This window comes from Salvelinus fontinalis, chromosome 17 (assembly GCF_029448725.1).
Source record: "Salvelinus fontinalis isolate EN_2023a chromosome 17, ASM2944872v1, whole genome shotgun sequence".
Taxonomy (NCBI): Eukaryota; Metazoa; Chordata; class Actinopteri; order Salmoniformes; family Salmonidae; genus Salvelinus; species Salvelinus fontinalis.
Genome location: NC_074681.1, coordinates 25510475 through 25535235, shown reverse-complemented (window position 1 = coordinate 25535235; position 24761 = coordinate 25510475). Strand labels below are relative to the sequence as shown.

At 41.2% G+C, this 24761-nt stretch overlaps 1 protein-coding gene across 2 annotated transcripts in view; it reads right to left on the bottom strand.

The window, feature by feature from the left end:
• The window catches only part of LOC129814036 (TGF-beta receptor type-1-like), a 65862-nt gene that overhangs the window by 14459 nt on the left and 26642 nt on the right, over nt 1–24761 (bottom strand). For both annotated transcript variants that reach the window (XR_008753225.1, XM_055866792.1), the window contains exons 2-8: nt 9550–9804; nt 7902–8138; nt 6124–6354; nt 5532–5699; nt 5187–5343; nt 1681–1805; nt 1239–1369 (exon numbers count right to left, since the gene is read on the bottom strand). Coding sequence is in view for 1 of the 2 variants with exons in the window: in XM_055866792.1 (XP_055722767.1) it covers nt 1239–1369; nt 1681–1805; nt 5187–5343; nt 5532–5699; nt 6124–6354; nt 7902–8138; nt 9550–9804 (1304 nt within the window). In the remaining variant the exon portion in view is untranslated. The remainder of the gene's footprint in view (nt 1–1238; nt 1370–1680; nt 1806–5186; nt 5344–5531; nt 5700–6123; nt 6355–7901; nt 8139–9549; nt 9805–24761) is intronic.

Sequence of the window (24761 nt, the reverse complement as noted above, 5' to 3'; positions counted from 1 at the left end):
GTTTGCTTAATATAAGGAATTTGAAATTATTAATACTTTTACTTTTGACACTTAAATATATTTTAGCAATTACATTAACTTTTGATATTTAAGTATATTTTACTCAAGTAGTATTTTACTGGGTGACTTTCACTTGAATCATTTTCTATTAAGGTATCTTTACTTTGTACTCAAGTATGAAAATTGGACACTTTTTCCACCACTGCCAATGTCCCATTTGTTGAATGTGCACCAATCTGGCGTCTTTCTATCCACCACGGTCTGCGTTCCATTGACGTCTTTACCGCATCTTATAATATACATAGTTCCTGAACCAACACTGCATTTTGTCGAGAAGTCACGGACATGCGCTCCGCTTCAGAACCAGCTGACTGTGTGAATGCTTTGCTTATTGGAGGAGACAGCTAAACAACATGACCCTGGCTGGAACAGACCTGTCTAGACATCCAGATAAACTCATTCTCTTAACTAAAGGCTGCTGCTACGTGTATGTATGTATGCCGGCGGCTCACACCCACGCAGCCGAGCTGTGGAAATGTTTATGACTTTTAACATTGGCAACATTATAGAGACAGAGAGAGAAAGCTCAGCACTGCTGAAATAACACCAGCCCATCTCCAGATTTAAAGTGAGGAGCAGCATAGACAAGGGCAGAGAGATGAGTCTTCTATTCATCTCTTTGAATGTGTCCCTGATGTGCTCTTCAGGTCAATTTAGCATATCAGCTTTGAGGGATTTAAAACCGCTAATTTCTGCCTTGTTTCTCCAACCGCAGACAGAGTGAACAGAACAGACTGATGGGCCAGTTAGACTGATGGGCCATTTAATATTCACAAGCTTGGCCATCAATCCAGTGGTTTGCTTTACAGCTGACCTGGAATGCTGATGCTCTGGCAGCAGCCATTGTAACCTTGCAGGGGATGATGATTCGATTAGGAAGCTTTATTACTGCAAATTGGATGTCATCTAATTGTCTGTCCTCCAGCAATACAAAGTGCATCAATAAAAACAGAGGAGAGGGAGAGTGGATCGAGTGATGATGAAGTGGGAAGGCTGTTTGCAGGAGACCGAAAGGAGAGTAGAGACAAAACAATGGAGAAAGATAGAGAGGGGGAGAAAGCAAGAGACGGAGGCAGAGGTAGACAGACCAACCGAGAAACAGAGAGAAGGAGCGAGAAACAAAATGGATGATATTCCTAAGGGCAGTGCCCAAAGGCAAGAAGTGCATGGTGTCATACCTCGCAGCTCTGCCACCTGTTGGGGATGTTGGCCCGTAGTTTCTGGTCACACACCACCCTCCTCATCTCCTCCACCGAGGGGTCTGGCTGGACCAGGTCATAGTAGGGCAGCTGGTAGTCCTCGTGGATACCTGGGGGCAACAGACACAGGATTGGATTAGACAAACGATTACACAGAATAAAGGCCAATGCCAATCTAAGAACACAGGCCAATGGCAATCTACGATACATTTCTGACAGAAAGTGTTGAAAATATCAGAGAATGACAAATATGATGACAACAAGCCTTAAAGGGACAGATGAGAGAAGAGTCAGAGTCCCACAGATCCAAAGCCTTGTGTCAGTGGCTGGCTGCACTGTGTAATGGACTTGATGCTTCAGAATCAGCCAACGTCCTTGGCTAAAACAACTCAGAGCTAAAAGGAGCATAGTGTTAGCTCACCTCCTATTGAGCATCTCCGTGCGATCTCCCAAAACACCAGGCCCATGGCGTAGATATCTGCCCGCTTGAATGACTCAAAATGCTTCATGTTTATGGAATCATCCAGGACTTCAGGGGCCATGTACCTGAGGAGACATTCACCAGACAGTTCCCGTTAGCCTCTCAGACAGAGTGACAACATGATCTCTTTATTCTCAGAGTATCTTGAGTGACCCTGTACACTCTCAAGGCTATTGTCCAATCCTTCACTACGTGATGATCTGATCAAGGTGAGCCTTGCATTGTTGTCAGGAGTGGGGAAGCGGGAGAGAGAGAGCGGGAGAGCAAAGAAGAGCACGAGAGAGATAGAGCGCGCGCGAGCAAGACCGAGCGAGAGAGGGGCTGTAGTAGGTTAGAGTTCACGGTCCATCACAGTGTACATGAACGGACAGGAAGGGCAGAGTGTGGCAAGAATACAAAGCCAGGCGACACATTAGCACACTGTCACAGACTGCAGCGCCGCCTGGTGGGGGGAACATGTCGTTGGAGGCCCCAGGGGACAGTGGTGGTGAGATGGGGGGTGAAGGGACAGTGTGTCTGTGTGTGGGTTGGTTCTTCCTTGTTTTACTATCCTTGTGGGGACGTTTGAGGATTTTAGGTCCCCACAAGGATAGTAAAACAAGGAACATTTCCATGTCCCCATGAGGACAAAGGCTATTTTAAGCTAAGAGGTTAGGTTTAGATTATGGGTTGTTAGGGTTAGGTTTGGGGTTCATTTTGGGGTTAGGGGAAATAGGATTTTGAACGGAAATTTAATTTTAGGTCTCCACAAGGACAGAAGAACATGTCAGTGTGAGTGTGCATGTGTGTGTGTGTGTGTGTGTGTGTGTGTGTGTGTGTGTGTGTGCGTGTGTGTGTTGAAGTGGGGTTGACAGCACACACAGAAAGACTGCATCAGTGAAACAGATTAGCTGGTGCCTGCTGGTGACTGCTGTGACCAGCCAAGCCCCCCAGCACTGCTCTACATGCCCCGCGCTGCAACACTTCAGCTTCAACCTTCCTCCCTCTCCTTCACACAACAGTCTTCCTTTCACACTTCCCCTCACACCCCCTTCCATCCCTCTGTATAGCATTAGCCTGATACATTGTTGTACACGTAACCATTTTCACATCCTCATCTACTCTTTTACACATCCTTGTCCATTCCTTATATCATTGTGGGAACGACACTGGACACTGCCCTCTTAATTAGGATACCTACAGTTGAAGTCGGAGGTTTACATGCACCTTACACAAATACAGTTAAACTCAGTTTCACAATTCCTGACATTTACTCCCAGTAACAAATTCCTCTTTCATCACATTCCCAGTGGGTCAGAAGTTTACATACACTCAATTAGTATTTGGTAGCGTTGCCTTTAAATTGTTTAACTTGGGTCAAACGTGTCGGGTAGCCTTCCACAAGCTTCCCAAACCTTACACAAGCTTCCCAAAATAAGTTGGGTGAATTTTGCCCATTCCTCCTGACAGAGCTGGTGTAACTGAGTCAGGTTTGTAGGCCTCCTTGCTCGCACAAGCTTTTTCAGTTCTGCCATCAAATTTTCTATGGGATTGAGGTCAGGGCTTTGTGATGGCCAATCCAATACCTTGACTTTGTTGTCCTTAAGCCATTTTGCCACAACTTTGGAAGTATGCTTGGGGTCATTGTCCATTTCGAAGACCCATTTGTGACCAAGCTTTAACTTCCTGATTGATGTCTTGAGATGTTGCTTCAATAAATCCACATCATTTTCCTCTCGCATGATGCCATCTATTTTGTGAAGTGCACCAAAACACTGGGGGTCCAGCAAAGGACCCCCAAAACATGATGCTGCCACCCCCGTACTTCACGGTTGGGATGGTGTTCTTCGGCTTGCAAGCTTCCCCATTTTTCCTCCTAACATAACAATGGTCATTATGGCCAAACAGTTCTATTTTTGTTTCATCAGACCAGAGAAAATTTTTCCAAAAAGTATGATCTTTGTCCCCATGTGCAGTTGCAAACCGTAGTCTGGCTTTTTTTTATGGCGGTTTTGAAGCAGTGGCTTCTTGCTTGTTGAGCGGTAGTTCAGGTTGTGTCGATATAGGACTCGTTTTACTGTGGATATAGATACTTTTGTACCTGTTTCCTCCAGCATCTTCACAGGGTCATTTGCTGTTGTTCTGGGATTGATTTGCACTTTTCGCATCAAAGTACATTCATTTCTAGGAGACAGAACGCGTGTCCTTCCCGAGCGGTATGACGGCTGCTTGGTCCCATGGTGTTTATACTTGCATACTATTTTTTGTACAGATGAACGTGGTACCTTCAGGCATTTGGAAATTGCTCCCAAGGAAAACCAGACTTATGGAGGTCTACAATTTGTTTTCTGAGGTCTTGGTTGATTTCTTTTGATTTTCCCATGATGTCACACAGAGGCACTGGGTTTGAAGGTAGGCCTTGAAATACACCCACAGGTACACCTCCAATTGACTCAAATGATGTCAGAAGCTTGTAAAGCCATGACATCATTTTGTGGAATTTTCCAAGCTGTTTAAAGGCGCACAGTCAACTTAGTGTATACAAACTTCTGACTCACTGGATTTGTGATACAGTGAATTATAAGTTAAATAACCTGTCTTAACAATTGTTGAAAAAATGACTTTTGTCATGCACAAAGTAGATGTCCTAACTGACTTGCCAAAACTATAGTTTGTTAACAATAAATTTGTGGAGTGGTTGAAAAACGTGTTTTAATGACTCCAACCTAAGTGTATGTAAACTTCCGACTTAAACTGTAAACAATGAACATTAGTGATAAATGGCGTTACTAACGCAAATAAAAGTAATGCCGGCAATACCTTAAAGCGGTAAACAGCAGTAGAAACAATAACAAAGGGTCCGTCTCACCCCTGGTTCAGTAAACAGCTGAGGGATGGGGCTGGAGAAATTGAATCACTCTCAAATTCATAGACCGAGCTATGGATGCAAGAATTCACCATTCATGATATCAAAATGATCGTTTTAACCATGTTTTACACTGTTACCCGAGAAGTGTAATGGACCAATCGGATCAGATAGCGATGCTTTGCCAACACGCTCCTTCCACTGAGCGGTTTAAGATTTCAGAGATAACGCTGTATCCACTCAGCAATCTCTCTCGTCATCACTCCTCTATCACTCACAGGCATCCAATGTCAACAGGCCCAATGACTCAGATGTCATTTTCCCTGAGCCTCAGCCCAAGACAGACTCAATACTGACAGCACACCAATGAGGGCATACACAGCCGTGTGGATTAAGGGACCCGAGCAAAATAATGTAACCTAATTGAGTTCTACCTAATCATAAGTAGTTGTCACATTAAGTAGTTGTCGCATTACGTGAGGTTTCTCTCTTTATCTGTCTGTGTGTGTATGTGTCCATTTCTGTGTGTTTTCAGTGTATGTGTGTTTCTCCCTCTGTGTGTATCGCAGACACTTGTTTCTCTGGCCGTGCAGGCAGTCACCTCTTGGTTCCAACTCTGTGATTGGGGGCGATGTCGATGGTGTCAGTGGCAGAGTCATGGCGGACAGCCAATCCCAGGTCAGCGATGCAGCAAGTACCATTCTTCTTCACCAGGATGTTCTTAGACTTCAGGTCGCGGTGGGCGATGGCAGGTTTACCTGTGGGGAGGAGAACAGGGGGAAGTGGGTAAATGGAGAGAGAGAAGAGGAAAAGGAAGAGAGATGCAGAGAAATAAATATCTGAGTGCAGAGTAAAACCACTACATTTCATAACTATGTACATGTTATGTGGATACACATGCTATACGAAGTACATTAAGAGCCACATTTTGATTGGTCCTCCTCACCTTGCGTGCCAACAATCTCCATGTGCAGGTGAGCCAAGCCGCTGGAGGTGGACAGGGACAGCTTGATCATGCCCTCCACTGTCACCGTGTACCTGTTCAGGTAGTCAAAAAGGGAGCCGTGCTCATGGTAATCTGATACCAGCCACAATTGGGTCCACGTGCCGTTATCTGAGAGGAAAGGAGAGAGAGAACAGTGAGGGAGAGAACAGTGAGAGAGAGAACAGTGTGTGAGTGAGTGAGTGAGTGAGTGAGTGAGTGAGTGAGTGAGAGAGAGAGAGCAGTTAGGTGAGCTACACTTTACACAATGCCTGCATTTACAACAGATCATCAGAGAAACTCAATGAAACGCTGCCTGCTAGCATCCTGACTATACTATCTTGGTCCCAAATACACAGTTCCAACTGCTTGTCAAATTAAGAGCATCATAGGTCATAGAAAATAGGATCAATACAGAGTCATGTTCAGTACGGCACACTATCAAAACATTTTCCTACAGAAAATGAAAATCTGGGCTCTTATTGAACAAGTACCTCCCTGTCTCAAAAATGTTTCTCCCTACTGAACACTAGCCTGTTCCAATATTCCCTCGGACCTTTGTTGTCAGCGGCAATGAAGCCCAGGATGTTTTCGTGGCGAAGCATGACTGTCTGGTAGATCTCGGCCTCACGGAACCACGAGCGCTCCTCCCGGGATGAGAAGATCTTGACGGCCACCTCCTCTCCTCGCCAGCGGCCCCGCCACACCTCGCCGAACCTCCCCTTTCCGATGCTCTCCTGCAGGATGATGGTCCTGGCTATGGTCCTCTGCACCAATAGGGGCAGACCTGTAGGGGGAGGGGTGTATGGAGAGGGAGTCCAGTTATTATGAGGCCAGGGTTTTAGGAGAAGTTTGAAAGCAGTTCTATACAGCAAGGTGAGAGGAACTTGCAACTGTGATAGTGGTTGTGTGCAAGAGACACTGAACACACGGATTAAAAGCAGGCCATTGGATCCAAAAATGGAATGACTCTTTCTGTTGACAAATCCAATGTGTGCACAAGGCCAGAAGAACACTGAGGGAGACAGAGGTACAGTAGGAAGACATCAACAGTCAGACCTGCAGCTACTCTCTGTTTCAAAGATGTCAAACAAAATATCTTCTGAAAATAGAACAAATTAAACACTGTCTGTTTTGACAGCATCCTCTCATTCTGTACCTTGGAGGTCCTCTGTGTCTGGTTTCACCTGGTATACTGTACATGTACATAAAACAGTCTAGAGCCCTCAAACTCAACTCTGCTGTGAAGCCAGGACAGTTTGGGTTTTCCCCCTAGTATTACACAGATTATTTAAATAACCAACTCATCATCAAGCTTTGATTATTTGAATCAACAGTGTATTGCTAAGGCAAAAAAACAAAAGGTGCACCTGGGGGAAAGGCATGAGAGGTGTTTGGGAAACCCTGTTCTAGAGCGTGCTTCTGCCCACGTTCCAGCTGCATGGGTGGTCTGCATTATTTTACCTTCTCTTCAACCTGGACATTAAACTCAATGAGCAGAGAGAATAACCAGTAAGTTGGTGCCAGGGCAGAGAAAAACAAATACTGTCACAACCTCGCTATCAATAGAAGGCTGATATCAAGTTTCTGAATAACTTTATCTCCAGTTCTATGGACAGTTCATGTTAAAGCCATTATGGAATGATGGCCACAATTCTATTTTTCTGATTGAATTAGATTCATACGATTCTGTTTCCATGATTGAACGATGGTCCTTGGCTGGTAGCTGTACGTCACAGTCTCACCGGCTGCTAAACGGATGTATTACTGATGAAACACTCAGGTCTCTTAATCATTCGCTGAAACATTCATAGCCAAGAACATTTCCAGCAGCTTATTGGCTCTCATTTACATCTTGCGGACCGCTCCATAGAAAACCACAGTATTGAAGAACTTCTTTAATACAACCCATTTAGTATGAGAAACTGTAAGCGTTCCCAAGGTCAGTATTGCAGCTCTATAGAAACAACTTCTAGGCATTTTCAGAACAACTTACATAACCCTGTCAGTAAATGCCATTTGAAAGTGCCTACAGTCAGACTGTGCATTGGGCTGATATAGCATCCCACCTTAAAATAGATGGAATACGTAAATCTATCCTAAGGGAGATTCTAGCACCCCGAGGTGCGAAAACTGCATTGGTAGGGAGATGGGACACCATTATGTGAACTTTAGGAACATATTTACGAAGATTAAACCGGACATATTGTACAAAGCTTTATAGGTACCATAGTAGAGCATGCTACACCTCCTCCATTAAACTCAATCTGTTTAAAACGTATCTCCCAAAGGGTGTGATGAATGTACAGTAGTACATAGAACTACAAAACCCACCTGATCCGGAGCCTGAGGTGGTCATGTCGTAGATGAGGTTTTTGAGGGTGTGTCCGTCGGCCAGGAAGGGGTGGTCCATGGCAGGGTCTTCCTCATTGGGCACGCGGTGGTGGATGATCGAGCGGCTGTGGCACACATAGAACACCAGCAGCAGCACGAAACACAGCACACACACCGGCCCTGCGATGACGGCCGCCAGGGTCACTGGGCTCAGTGGAGGGGTACGGGCTGTGGGGACTGGAGGGGGGCGGAGACTGGGGTTAGTGTTGTGCCATACTAACACACATGCATGGGACAGTGATTAAAAAAAGCAGGACCTGATAGAGTTCCTTTGAAAACATTGCAACGCCCCGGTTTAAAATCAAATGCATTTCCTGATACTGGCTAGACTTTCTCTAATTGACTTGCTGAGAATCAGAGGAGTGTGATCTGAGACGTGAGGGTGATCAAATATTAATGGAACTTTAAGTCAGAGACTTTCAGCTCTCAGAATAAGAGCTGTCGTGGGATTCCATTATGAAGCATCAAAAGTTGCTTCTGGAGCTTTTCAATCATCCAACTGCCTGGCGACTGCAGCCTGTCAAATCTTTCCAATAGTCACAGCTACACACAGAGGAAGGCTTACGAACGGCCCTGCTATTACTGAATGACAGTATGGTGAGAGAGGATATCTGCTGACTATCATACTGAGAAGTACAGCATGGAGGCAGTTTCAGACCCATGATCAAGAATAGGAGCAGTGAGGTGCTTCTTTCTGACCACAAGAGCAGAACCCGACAGCGTGTCCAAGCAGAGACATTGCTTCAGATATATTCAGTGACATATAGTGCCAGTTTCCTGAACACAGATTAAGACGGTCTTAAACTAAAAAGCTTGTTCAATGGAATGTGCGTCCGTGTCCAGGATACTGAGTTTAAAAATTGTAATTGTGACTCTCCCGCATGAGTGAGAGTGCTATAAAAAAAAAACAGGTAGAGCCTTGCGGGGAGAAAGCAAATAACTCATGAAGAAACATGGGTTGTTGCTGGGAGAATAGTATCACTAACAATCACCTCCTGTTCTTATAAAAAATGACCTAACATCCAATAAATCAGAGCTGGAAAATGACTTGGGCCTGTGGCCTGTACGTATGGGTCCATATTTCACAAAGCAGGCGACAGAAACTGAAAGAGGAGCAGAATAGGGGAAAGATTCAATTGTACTTATGCAGAGCGCGAACACACACAGTAACACAGACAATTCTGCAACATATTTTCAAGGTCCATGGCACAAAAAAGTACAGGGAATGCTTCGTGCAGGAGACATACCCTTATTCTATTGTAGAATAGTGAATGGAGGATCAAACATGCTTTAGAAATATATTGTCTCGCCATCAGTTCTCTGCTTCACTGTTTAGATTGAGTCACCCAATACCACATACATAACTAGCACCTACCACCAAAACATTTTTTGTACATCTGAAATGATTAGGAAAGTGGTAATATGATGGGCAACATTTTCATATTATGACTTCCTCCTTTCAGATCAACACAGATCCACTGCACATTAGGTAGTTGCCTATGAGCTAGTAGCCAATTTAGGACATGGCATGCATGTGAAAGATGGCATGTGAAAGATGATAGAGACCCGAGACATATCAGACACTTACATGTCTCTGAGTAGTCTTCTGGGTTGAGGTCTTTGTTACACATGTCTCTGTTGCAGCAGACAGGGACAACACCGGTGTTCTCCTTCTTGGAAGGGGCGCAGAAGAACGGCCTGTCTTTAGGGATGAGGTCTGCCTCCAGTAAACACCTGCTCCCCTGTGCCACCATCTTACTGCCCGACTTGACGAAGGACACAAAGCACAGGCCATCCGTGTAGCAGGTACTGTTACTACACCACTGGCAGTCGCACTGCAACGCTGAGAGAGGACAAAGGGGATGGGTTTTAGTGAATATACAGAATATAGAAACAGAATCTGGTAAAAAGAAAGAAGCGCTTATTCTGATAAAAGGAAGAAGTACATCTGGTAAAAAAGAAACGCATAGCCAAGTCAACACCTTAACATGTTTCAATATGTCTGGAATATACACCAGTTCTGTAATATGAAAATTGTCACTGTATAACAGAACTCATATGGCAGGCAAAAACCTGACAAAAACCTGAGAAAAAATCCAACCAGGAAGTGGGAAATCTGAGGTTGGTCGTTTTTCAACTCATTCCCTATTGAAGACACAGTGGGATATGGGTCATGTTGCACTTCCCAAGGCTTCCACTAGATGTCAACAGTCTTTAGAACCTTGTCTGATGCTTCTACTGTGAAGTGGGGCCGAATGAGAGGGGAATGAGTCAGAGGTCTGACAGAATGCTTTGAGCTTGTGACGCTCGTTCACGTGAGAGCGAGCTCTGTTCCATTTGCTTTCCTGAAGACAAAGGAATTCTCCAGGTTGGAACATTATTGAAGATTTATGTTAAAAACATCCTAAAGATTGCTTCTATACTTCGTTTGACATGTTTCTACGGACTGTAATATGACTTTTCGTCTGAACTTTTGCCTGGACCTGCCCGCGAGTCTAGATTGTGTACTGAACGCGCGAAAAAAACTGAGTTATTTGGACATAAATGATGGACATTATCAAACAAAACAAACATTTATTGTGGAACTGGGATTCCTGGGAGTGCATTCTGATGAAGATCATCAAAGGTAAGTGAATGTTTATAATGTTATTTCTAACTTCTGTTGACTGCACAATATGGCGGATATCTTTTTGTCTTGATTGGGCTCTGAGCGCCGTACTCAGATTATTGCATGGTTTTGCTTTTTCCGTAAAGCTTTTTTGAATTCTGACACAGCGGTTGCATTAAGGAGAAGTATATCTTTAAATCTGTGAATAACACTTGTATCGTTTATCAATGTTTATTATGAGTATTTCTGTGATTTGATGTGGAAATTCACGGGATGTTTTGGAGGCAAAGCCAAATGTAAACTGAGGTTTTTGGATATAAATATGAACTTGATCGAACAAAACATACATGTATTGTGTAACATGTTGTCCCGGGAGTGTCATCTGATGAAGAATATCAAAGGTTAGTGATTCATTTGATCTCTATTTCTGCTTTTTGTGACTCCTCTCTTTGGTTGGAAAATGGCTGTATGCTTTCTGTGACTAGTTGCTGACCTAACATAATGATATGTTCTGCTTTCGCCGAAAAGCCTTTTTGAAATCGGACACTGTGGTTGGATTAATGAGAAGTTTATCTTTAAAATGGTGTTTAATACTTGTATGTTTGAGAAATTTGAATTATGAGATTTCTGTTGATTGAATTTGGCACCCTGCAATTTCATTGGCTGTTGGCGAGGGGTTCCAGCTAGCAGATCCCCGTTCCCAGACAGGTTAAGTAGAAGGAAAGACTTGCTAATGCCTTCACAGCAACAGGAGAATCCAGACTAGAGAGTTGTTATTGGTCAGCCTTTGGCCCCATAGCTCAGGTTACACAGGGATGGCTGGGGGGAGGGGTGTGTATATCATGCAGAGCTGCAGCCAACACAAGCCAGATGTAGTGGGCCTTGCACTACACCCAGCCTGCAGCAAGTGACTCAGCTCCTGTGATCTTACATACACAGCAAATTTGAGATCAGGATCTTAACACCCACAGTGTTAAAATGTAATACTTTCTTAGAAATGATTTATGAACCACCAAAATAGTGTTAAACTAACACTTTACAAAGTGTTGACAAACTAACAACCCTACTATAGTGTTGGTCCCTAACACCATGGCTATTAAAGTTGATGCTGGTACACTTGTTACACAGTGTTAGGCAATAACACATTTAGTGTTAGTTTCTTTTTTGTGGAGGGTAAAGCCTTATTTGCATATTTCCCAGCATGCCTTTTGAATGAATGTGAGTGATACCCACCCATAACTATGTTTGTTAGTGACAGAGACATGGTGGTGGTTGTATTCAATACATTTTGCCCAAGTTAATGTGTTTGAATGGGCCACAGACCTGCAAGTCACAATACGCTGGCTATAATTAAAGGTCTTTTCAAATGTATAATATATATAGTCAAAGAGTTAACGGTAATGAACTCAACACAGTTGAGTAACACCACCACGCAGAGGTGATTCCACTGGGATTCAAATAACGTGTCAATTCAATCTCACTGGTGTTAACCCCACTAGAATCACTCAGAACACTTACTGTATCTCAAAACCAAGACTGACACTTGCAAATTTACTGTGTAGGCTAGACACACACCGCAAAGGCACGCACAAAATACACAGAGACACACACACACTGGATACCCAACCGAAAACGGCCTCTCACCAAACCACAGGCTACAATTAAAGCAGTGTGGGACAGCAGGCCGTCTAGACGGACCTCTAGACCTCTGGCTTGAAAATAGCCCAGGGAGGGAGAGAGAGGGCGGCCATTAAAGGAATACTATCCGTAAATGAACTCTGCTGCATTCCTAGAGAGAGAATCTGGGGTAGGGACTTGAGAGGGAGTTGTAATGGCAGCAGTACTGCAGAGAGAGTCAGGAGAGGAGAGTTGTTTTGTGAGAGAAAATTGGCAGGGGCAGAGTGGCAGTCTGATAATTTATCCTGTAGCACTGACTGAAGCATCCATCTATCTACCGCTCTCTCCATCTGCTTGGCAGAGACTGCTGAAAACATAAAAACAGAAGTGACCTAAATCTCCAAGCTCAAAAGAGAAAAGTTAGGATAAGTATTTTTTTTCTTCAAAATTGCTTTTTTAGAACCATTCATCAAATGCTTAACATTGTGTCATTATATGAAAGAGATTCACAGGGGAGGTGGGTTTCAATAAATATTGGATTCTGTACTAGACCTTCAACTATTTAACAAAGGAGCTTTCTGAGGATCACGCATAGCCTTCAACATCTAATTGAAACACAGGCCTAGACCATGCAACAGAATTGATCCAGCACAGCCAACTCCGCTTGATTTGGCCTGCATGCATGTCCTACACATGCCATGTAGCCTCTAAATTGGTATGATCATCATCACACATCCAGGGCGGTGTGAGGAATGAGGATGAACCCTGCATGGCTCGCTGAGTCCCACTTCATCCTAAAATGGCACGATATTCCCTCATACGGGCCCTGGTCAAAAGTAGTGGACTATGGAGAAATATGGTACCATTTGGGATGCAACCAGCCCACTGGAACAGGCAGGCACCCAGGAGACCGATAAGAGGTGGCAGGTACTCCGAGTCGCTCAAAGTATCGCTGCCTAGAGTGCTTGCCTAATTCGTTCGTGAATGGCCTGGCCTGGCCTCTCCACATACCATAATTTACTGTAATCACCAGCCAGCTTCTCCTCCCTTCCTCGGACTCCTTCCTTCCACTCTGCACTGCTTGCCTTGGTTCTTTCACTCCCCCACACCCATCTTACTTACCCAATCTCTAGGGGTTATTAGACAAATCAGTCAAAAACTCCTTATTCTCTCCCACAGTTTGTCCTCTATCTGTATTTCTGGCCAATCAATTCTCTATCGGCAGTGACAGGAGCTTAAACCTGGCTGGCCAATCAATAGATGGAAAGGCACCGCTAATGTTTTGATACCCCTGATGTCAGCACTGATCAAAACGAGTTACACTTCAAAGCAAGCAGCTGAAAAGCACCAAAGGATCTGAAAAAGGTGACTAGCATCAAAATATCTTTACGTAGCTGCTTTCTAGCTTCAAAGTAGCCCATCTTTCCTACTGTTTCCGAAAAGGTAGCTGGTATTGGAGATTCACATATGTAACAGTCAGCCAGTGGGCTTGACAGACAGAGTGAGTTGCTCCACATAACCGAATGGGATAGAACTGAAGCCCCCACTGTGCCATCCAATCATCATAGAAACCATAGAATAAGAACACCCTATTTATATCTCAATGGTGGAATGAAAAGAAACCCAAGGTAGAACTAGACTTTTACAATCTAGAGACCAGCAGACAGAGAGAAAACATCTACTGGACACACTGTACATGGGGCTGTGTACAGGTTACAGGGGAGGCTACAGCAGAATAGAGCCAGGACAACAAATAAAGAACAGGAGGACAAAGAAGCAACAGTTCTCTAGGAGGTGTTCTCATAGGACTCAGAGCATTGGAAAAGCTCATCAGTATGGTCACTGTAATACTGTGACCATCAGAAGAAACCGGAGAGAGATCAGAGCTAAAGGGAATGAGAGGAGTGGATGATTGCCTGTTCCTTTCCCCTCAGGCACCTGCAGCCTTGATGGTCTTACATCGCTCTCCTGCTCCCCTCATATTCTGGAGGCATACCTGAGGCTGTGGGTGGCGTGACATGGCTTGGGAGCAGGATGACAGACAGACAGACAGCCATAAGCCCTAACAGTATCAGACTGTCAGCACCACTGGAAACGCCCGGCACCCACTACCCTGCCCCAAGCCAGAGAGAGCAAGGCCTGCCAGGAGGCGGGAACAGAATCTTCCAAAATCTATAGAGAAGGATGATTGACAGCCCCACTGGAACAGGATAATCACTACAACCCAGTTACAGCAGTACTAAAAATACTTTAACTCCAAAACACACAATGAACAAAACCTAGTACCAGCAGGATTCCTCAAAAAATGACAACCCAATTCATCCACTGCCTGCTTTTATACCAGGGTCAAAAGTCTGGCACTCACTAAAGAGTAATTCCATACAAAACCAGGACACTTTTTTCCCCCACAAAATTGGATCCATAGAATGGTCCTTAGGAGGAAGAATTGTTGACATACCTAAAATCATAATAGAGAAATAATTCATCAAAGATGGCATATTTATGACACTTTGGCCTTACCCAGGCCTCCTGTAAGACTCCATAATGCTTCATCTGCAGGTGCTAAAAAGCTCAAATGTGTCATATGAAGCTTTACTGCATGCTCCGTTTGATATCAGTAGAACAAAATACTTTACATTAAATGATATATATATATGCACATTATCGAACAAAACATAAATGTATTGTGTAACATGATGTCATATGACTCATCTGATGAACATGTGCAAAGGTTAGTGATTAATTTTATCTCTATTTGTGGGTTTTGTGAAAGCTATCTTTGCTGTGAAAAAATGTCTGGATTTGGTGGTGAGCTAACATAAATATATGTTGTGTTTTCGCTGTAAAACAGTTTTTTAAAATCGGACATGTTGGCTGGATTCACAAGATTTTTATATTTCATTTGCTGTATTGGACTTGTTAATGTATGAAAGATAAATATTTCTGAACATCCCGCGCTGCCTTTTCAGTGGAATGTTGGGGGGGGGGGGGGTTCCGCTAGCGTAACGTCTGTCCTAGACTTAATATACCTCCACAGTCATATCAAAGTTCCAGGTTGAAATATCTGCAATTTTTTTTGTTACATCCCATTTTATACATAAACAATGTGTGTATGTGTGCAGAAATCGCTCTGCCATTTCCTTGTTGCTAAAATTCTAACAGTTTGCTTAATTTCAGTTTGTGACAAAACAAGCAAGTATAGTGTAAAGAACAATTGTAAAACACATTTTCCATAAGCGAAAATATTGAGCTTTCAGCTGTTTTTTTATTTTTTATTTTTTTTTAGGGGAGGATCAGCTTAGTATTGCGGAAAGAATGTTGCTTCCAATGTAATTGTCTGCATCATTTCCATTCCCCCATATTTTTTTGGGTAAATATATATATCCATACACGTATGCATACATATACACATATATACATACACATACCTATATAGACATACATACTTTTTTAAAGAATATGCCTTTATTATTATTCCCCGCGACCCTACCACCAATCCCCCAATTGGAGTAAACTTATAAACACTTCTGCTTTTACCTTCAATTTCTACATCTTATACCTATCTTACAGACACAGTCCACTTTACAATAGTTCTCTCTTATTTGTTCTTAGTCCTTCCTCTATTTCTGTTGTCCATCCAATTTTATTTCCACTTGTAACTGTGCTATTTCACAAAAGCTCCGCACCTATACACATTTCACAGATCCCGTATGCCCTATATTGTTTATCTTGTTATTAGTCCCACCCTTCAGGTCCACCCAACCCCTCCCATCTATCTTCCAACATCATCCATTTCGGATTTCTATTTGCCATACATTTCTCAACTGTGCTGTGATGCTTCACAAAAGACCTGAACCTTCCTATTCTCATAGCTTCTACAGATTGTAAATTAAAAATAAACATCTTTGCCAAAATAATTATTATATTATTGATTGATTGACTATGGCTTTTCAAATCCCCCAGTATTGCTATCTGTAGCGTTAGTTTTAGGCAAATGTTGCAATTCTTCAGCCATTCCTGGACCTGTGACCAAAAACGAGCTACATATGGACAATACCAAAATAAATGATCTAATGACTCTGCCTCCTCACAACAGAATCTGCAGAGCTGGGAAGATTGTATACCCCATATATATAACATTCTATTAGTTGCAAGAATTTTGTACAGTAATTTATATTGAAAAATTCGAAGTTTTGAATCCGGCGTTGTTTTGCGTATCAATTCATAAACCATGTGCCATGGAATGGGTACATCGAAAATCTCTTCCCAACTATTTTGCAATTTGTATGGCACAGCTGTTAGTTTTTTGGTCCTTAAATGAAATTGGTATATGTTTTTATTTATCACACTTTTCTTTAACCATTTTTGTTCTTTAATACAGGGCCGACATACAAGTTCCTTACTTTTTTCCCCTTCTACTTGCCTCTTCCATTTTTGTGGTAATGCTGCAATTAATTGGTTGTAATTTTGGGTAGAGCAGACTTTTCCATATGTCTGTGTTAGCTGCATGTGTGACATAACTCCACCAGTCCTATTTATGATATCATTCACAAAAATTATACCTTTTTTAAACATTTCTTCGATAAATACAGTTTTTTTATCAATTATTATATTTGAATTTAACCACAATATTTGTTGTACTATTTGTTCCGTCCCTTCAGGTGGATTAAACTGAAATTGCAACCAACTTTCTAAGGCTTGTTTAAAGAATAAGGATATTTTGGAGATCATTTCCTTTTCAAACAACCGAAAATGAGCAGGTGTAATCTGAATAAAGGGAAAAAGGCCCTTCTTGAACATAGGATGAGACATTCGTACCAGTTTACTAGAGAACCAGTTTGGATTTAAGTATAACTTTTGTATGACCGATGCCTTTAGTGAGAGGTCTAATGCTTTAATATTTAATAATTTCTGCCCTCCGAATTCATATTCGTTATATAAATAGGCCCTTTTAATTTTATCTGGCTTGCCGTTCCAAATAAAATTGAATATTTTTTGTTCATATAATTTAAAAAACAGGTCACTAGGAGTAGGCAAAACCATAAGCAAATAGGTAAACTGTGATATGACTAAAGAGTTAATTAGGGTGATTTTTCCACAAATAGACAGGTATTTTCCTTTCCATGGTAGCAAGATCTTATCTATTTTTGCTAACTTTCTATAAAAATTTATTGGAGTGAGATCATTTCTTTCTTTTGGGATTTTTATACCGAGTATGTCCACATCTCCGTCAGACCATTTAATTGGTAAACTACATGGCAATATAAAATGTGTATTTTTTAGTGATCCAATACGTAATATGGTACATTTATCATAATTTGGTTTTAATCCAGAGAGGATAGCAAAGGTATCTAGATCCTCTATGAGGCCCTGGAGAGACTCTAGTTGTGGTTTTAAAATAAAACATGAATCATCAGCGTACAATGACACCTTAGTTTTTAAGCCATGGATTTCTAATCCTTTAATATTAATGTTTGATCTAGTTTTAACAGCTAACATTTCGATGGCAATAATAAATAGATATGCCGATAGTGGACAACCTTGTTTTACTCCTCTAGATAGTTTAAAACTTTCTGAGATGTAGCCATTATTTACTATTTTACACCTAGGGTTACTATACATAATTTTAACCCATTTTATAAGAGATTCCCCAAAATTGAAATATTCTAGGCATTTATATATAAACTCCAGTCGTACTTTATCAAAAGCCTTTTCAAAATCAGCTATGAAAACCAGGCCTGGTGTCCCCGATATCTCATAGTGTTCTATTGTTTCCAGTACTTGCCTTATATTATCTCCAATGTATCGTCCATGTAAAAAACCTGTCTGATTAGGATGAATAATATCTGACAAAACTTTTTTTATTCTATGCGCCAAGCATTTTGCTAGGATTTTTGCATCACAACACTGAAGTGTAAGAGGTCTCCAATTTTTTAATTGGACTGGATCTTTATATATACCACTTGGGTCCTGTTTCAGTAATAACGATATCAGACCTTCTTGTTGTGTGTCTGATAATCTACCATTTATATAGGAGTGGTTAAAACAAGTTAATAATGGTCCTTTGAGTATATCAAAAAACGTTTTGTATACTTCCACTGGTATGCCATCCAGCCCTGGAGTTTTCCCATCTTTAAAGGCCCCAATTGCAACAAGCAGTTCCTCCTCTGTAATTTGGCCTTCACATGAGTCTTTCTGTTCAGATGTTAATTTTACATTATTAATAGGAAAAAAATCCATACAATTAGTTTCAGTTAGTGGAGATGGAGGAGCCTGAAACGAAAACATATTCTTAAAGTACTTTACTTCCTCTTTCAAAATATCATTTGGTGAATCATGCGTGACTCCATCATTTGTCACAAGTTTTAATACATTTTTTTTGGTAGCATTTCTATATTGAAGATTGAAAAAGAATTTGGTGCATTTTTCCCCATATTCCATCCAGTTCGCTTTATTTTTATAATATATTACACTGGATCTTTCTTGAATAAGTTCCTCCATTTCTTTTTGTTTTTCCTCTAAATTATTCTGTGCCTCTATGGTACCGTTTTTATTGCTATCTAACTGTACTGTTAGTCCTTCAATTTCCTTTGTTAATATGGACTCTTTTGATCTAAATTGCTTTTGTTTTATAGATGAGTACTGAATTGCATGGCCTCTAAAGGCACACTTAAAAGTGTCCCATACAATAAGGGGATCTGCTGTACCTATGTTATGTCTGAAAAAGTCAGTTATAAAATCTTCTGTCCTAGTTCTAAACAATTTATCATCTAGTAGACTTTGATTAAATTTCCAATATCCTCGCCCACGTGGAAATTCTGTAAGAGAAATATATATGCCAATTATGTGATGATCCGACCGCATTCTATCCCCTATCAACACTTTTTTAACTTTTGGTGCCAGAGAGAATGGAATAAGAAAGTAGTCAAGACGACTAGCTTGATTCAGCCTCCGCCATGTATATCTCACTAAATCAGGGTATTTAAGTCTCCATATATCCACTAATTCCAATATATCCATGACATTCATTATTTCCTTAAGTGCCCGAGGGTGATAATTTGTAGTGTGATTTCCTTTCCGGTCTATAGAGCTATTTAAGACCGTATTAAAATCTCCCATTATAATAATAGAGTCTAGTGTTGCTTGTAGAGTTGATAAGTTCTTATATATATTTTCAAAGAAGCTTGGATCATCATTATTCGGACCGTATAGGTTAACAAGCCATATTTGTTTATTGTCCAATAACATATTTAAAATAATCCATCTACCTTGAGGATCTGTTTGGACAATTTGCACATTTGGATCAAAATTATTGTTAATTAAGATCATCACCCCTTTTGAATTTCTTTGCCCATGGGAGAAATATATTTTGCCCACCCAGTTCTTTTTCCACAAAACTTCATCTAAAACTGTTGAATGGGTTTCCTGTAAACAATAAATATTATAATCCTTCTCTTTTAGCCAGGTAAATACTGATCGTCTTTTCTTATTATCTGCTAAGCCATTACAATTGTAACTGGCTATACTTATTTCACCACTTACCATGAGACACACCTTTCATTCTTTTAATCAGAATATATTTTTGTAAACGTACTATTAAAAAGTAACATAATGATTGAGTGTCTATATAGGTGTACCATGATATTTGCATTTCTACTAAGTAAACCTCCAATTGGTCCCTACTATTCCACCCGCTAAAAGGCCTCATCTCGAGATGGCTTGTCATCCCAATGCCCGGCAGACCACCCTCGACCCCCTGTATCCCATAGCCCTGAACCGACTGGGATCCATTCTTTGAAAAGAGCATACAGTTCCATTTACCGAATTGAAGTAAATCAATTGCCATATGCATTTCCATTGCCGTCACCTCGATTTGTATTATATATAGCTGTGGATCATCCTCTATTGTACCTTACATCTTTTACTTCTTCTTTCGCAACAGTTGTGGGATACACACATACACACTCAGCCCTTACCCCCACACAACCATAAGCTCACTTTCTCAACAGTTGCACCATCCCAGAGCCCAACTCAAGATGGGTCATGATTTCCAAATGCCATTGCAGTTGCAGCTGCATGAGAAGGCCTGCAAGACCGCGCAAAAAAATAAGCAAAAATTGAAATGTATTTACCATTGTCATATCCTAGATAATGGCCATCAAATGTACACCCTATTCCTGAAAGAAACACCCACAATACGGCCACCAGTCATGACCATGTCCCCACGCATCTCCATGCAGTCCGACCTTGATTCTGTGCCACCAGGGCCACAATAATATACCCCCTCTCTGAATGTCCGAGTGTGACCCCCTCCCCATGGGTTACTGCAGCTAGTGTTGCCAGCACTGCCACTGCCTGGGTGGGGGTACCCCACCGGAATCCCCACCGGCTAGGTACAAGGTCGTCAAGGTTCTCATTAGCAGCTTTGAGAAATTCCTTGTATATTTTCCTCTCCCTTTAGGGGGCTTTGGCTTTGCAGGACCAACCCTGCCAAGCAGGCTCAGAATCTTGAGGGGGCAGTGCTGCTCTTGGTCTCTGACCTCATTTTAGCTGCATATAGACCGCTTACAGCGAGCACATAAAACAGTTAGGGACTTCTCCTTAATATCTGGGTCATTCAGGTGGGTGTCTAGGGTATAGGGCCATAGACAGTACCATTAAAATAGGATAATAATTAGATATAATTTATTAAGATAAAAAAAATGTAGTTTTCCATGATAGGACAATAAATAAATAAGACGTATAATTCATTATAAAAGTATATCCATCATCTGAACAACATTGAAAGCCCTCTCATACCCGGCTCACAGCAATACATTGGCTCTGGGATATGCAACCATTTCATTACTCACTCACTCAACTTTCCAAACATAACAAATAAGATAAAAAATAAAATAAACACAAACCATACCATCCACACATACTGTGCCTTCTGTTTACTTAGTTTTTATCTTCACTGTGTAAAAATAGTGCTTGTGTGTTCAATTAGTTATATGTGAAGATTTATAAAAAAGCTATATTTTTTTGTTGTATTGTTACAATCAGTAACCGGGCTTGAATTGTGTTTATTTTCCTCGTCTATGAGAATTTTGTAAATTTTAAAATAACCATGGAGTAGTCTTTGTGTCTCTGAACAACTGGTTATCAATATATAGTTTATCAACGACGAGAGCTACTCGTTTCGCTTTTAATCTGTTTTCTTTGAAAATTGGATACAGAACTTTGCGCCGTTCTGCAATTTCTTTCGGAAACTGATCATTCATGCCAATTTTGGTCCCAGCAAGTCTTTTACCTAGGCTTTTAACCATTATTTAGCTTTCAGCTGTTTTAAGCTGGTGTACAAAACAGAAAGTAAAAGATGCAAAAACTAAAATTCAGCAATGTAAGTGTAGAAATAAATATTGCACTTAGAACAGATCTACAACTTCTTAGAGTTGCTTTCAATGAGAATGACAGATCTATAATTAACATTTCTAAGCGAATTTGGTCAGGTCACCCTAAAAGTTATATATTGCAGCTTTAAAAATGAAGCCTGGGTAAGGCCAAAAATATAAATATGCCAAATATAAATATGCCAAATTTGATAACTATTTCCATCCTATGGATACAATTTTGTGAAAATTCTCAAAATCATAGTATTGTTTTTGTCCTAGTTTCATATGGAATCACTAAAAGGCTTTAAGAGAGAAAATAACATTGATTGCGAGCAGCAGCAGGTTGGAGCACAGACAGACAGATGGAAATGCCTGGGTCTAAGCACACAGCCAGAGGAAATGATGGAGTGGGGCGCGGTAGAGAGCGGGAGTGAAAGGAAAGGTATGCGAGACGTCTCCACCACTGGCTCCAGGTCATCTATAAGTCTATGCTAGGTGAAGCTCCACCTTATCTCAGTTCACTGGTCACGATAACAACACCCACCCGTAGCACGCGCTCCAGCAGGTATATCTCACTGGTCATCCCCAACACCTCCTTTTGCCGCCTTTCCTTCCAGTTCTCTGCTGCCGATGACTGGAACAAATTGCAAAAATCGCTGAAGCTGGAGACTTATATTTCCCTCACTAACTTTAAACATCAGCTATCTGAGCAGCTAATCGATCGCTGCAGCTGTACATAGCCCATCTGTAAATAGCCCATCCAATCTACCTACCTCGTCCACATATTGTTTTTATTTACTTTTATGCTCTTTTGCACGCCAGTATTTCTACTTGCACATCATCATCTGCACATCTATCACTCCAGTGTTAATTTGCTAAATTGTAATTACTTTGCTACTATGGCCTATTTATTGCCTTAGCTCCTCACGCCATTTGCACACACTGTATATAGACTTTCTTTTGTGTTATTGACTGTACGCTTGTTTATTCCATGTGTAACTCTGTGTTGTTTGTGTCGCACTGCTTTGCTTTATCTTGGCCAGGTTGCAGTTGTAAATGAGAACTTGTTCTCAACTGGCCTACCTGGTTAAATAAAGGTGGAAAAAATAAAAATTAATTGGGGGTGGGAATGTTGTGGTGAATTCCATGTGTGGCAGAGAAATAACAGGTAGGCCAACGACTGACAGCTGTCAGTGTAACTAGCAGGCATGCTAACCTTAGCCAGCTAATGAAAGTTATGGGAGCACCAATTCAGTTAAAAAAACTTGTTAGGGCTAGGGTCCTTTTTTCTCAATTTCCGCCTGACTGACGTACCCAAAGTAAACTGCCTGTTGCGCAGGCCCTGAAGCGAGAATATGCATATAATTGGTACCATTGGAAAGAAGACACTTTCAAGTTTGTAGAAATATTAAAATAATGTAGGAGACTATAACACAAGATATGGTAGGAGAAATTCCAAAGAAAAACCAACCAGATTTTTTTTTGAGAGAGAGCCCATGCTCTTACAATGGAAAGTATAAGGGCATTCTGAAATCTAGCTCTCAGGATGCAATTCCTATGGCTTACACTGGGTGTCAGTACTCAATGTTCAAGGTTTCAGGCTACTTTCTTCCAAAGGAGGAAGAATATTGAGTTATAGTACAGGGACACAGACTTGGAAATTTGTGTATGAGCGCACGAGGACACGCACCTGCTAATATCGTTTTCCTATTGAACATACTTCTTTCCGTATAAAATATTATAGTTTAATTACATTTTAGAGTATCTGAGGATTTAATAGAAAGGTATTTTGACTTGTTGAAACAAAGTTTAGGGGAAGATTTTCAGATTCCTATCTTGGCATGTTGAACGAGTGGATTACTCAAATCGATTGCGCCACCTAAAACAGACTTTTTGGGATGTAAAATGGATTTTATCAAACAAAATGACACTACATGGTATAGCTGGTACCCTTTGGATGACAAATCGGAGGAAGATTTTCAAAAAGTAAGTGAATATCTAATCGCTATTTGTAAATTTATGAAACCTGTGCCGGTGGAATAATATTTTGAAGTTGGGTAGCCGTCCTCAAACAATCGCATGGCATGCTTTCGCTGTAAATTGGAGAGTGCAGTTAGATTAACAATAATTTAATCTTTTAATCTATATAAGACACTTGTATCTTCCTAAATGTTTAATATCCATAATTGTAATGATTATTTATTTGAATTGCGCGCCCTCCAGTTTCACCGGAAGTTGTCCCGCTAGCGGGACGCCTAGCCTAAACTTTTAGAGTGTACAATAGCGTGCCCAGAGTGAACTGCCTCCTACTCAGTCCCAGATGTTAATATATGCATATTATTATTAGTATTGGATAGAAAACACTCTGAAGTCTAAAACTGTTTGAATGATGTCTGTGAGTATAACAGAACTCATATGACAGGCAAAAACCTGAGAAGAAATCCAAACAGGAAGTGGGAAATCTGAGGTTTGTAGTTTTTGAACACCCCTATCGAATACACAGTGAGATATGGGTTATTTTTCACTTCCTAAGGCTTCCACTAGATGTCAACCGTCTTTAGAACGTGGTTTCAGGCTTCTCATGTGAAGGGGGGCCGGATGGGAGTTGTTTTACTAAGGGGTCTGCCTACAGCCTCGTTCTCAGTCACGCGCTTTCACTTGAGGTTGCTCTCGTTCCAGTGCATTTCTACAGACAATGGAATTCTCCGGTTGGAACATTATTGAACTTTTATGATAAAAACATCCTAAAGATTGATTCTATACTTAGTTTGACAAGTTTCTTCGACCTGTAATATAACTTTTTGAACGTTTTGTCCGAATGGACCAGATCGCGCTTTTGGATTATTTACCAAACGCCCTAATAAAAGAAGCTATTGGACATAAATGGACATAAATGATGGACATTATCGAACAAAACAAGCATTTATTGCGGAACTGCGATTCCTGGGAGTGCATTCTGATGAAGATCATCAAAGGTAAGTGAACATTTCTAATGCTATTTTTGAATAATGTTGACGACCCATAATGGCGGAGATTTCTCTGGCTGGTTTGGGCTCTGAGCGCCGTTCTCAGATTATGCTTTTTTCCGTAAAGTTTTTTTGAAATCTGACACAGCGGTTGCATTAAGGAGAAGTGTATCTAAAGTTTCATGTATAATAGCTGTATTTTCATCAACATTTATTATGAGTATTTCGGTGAATT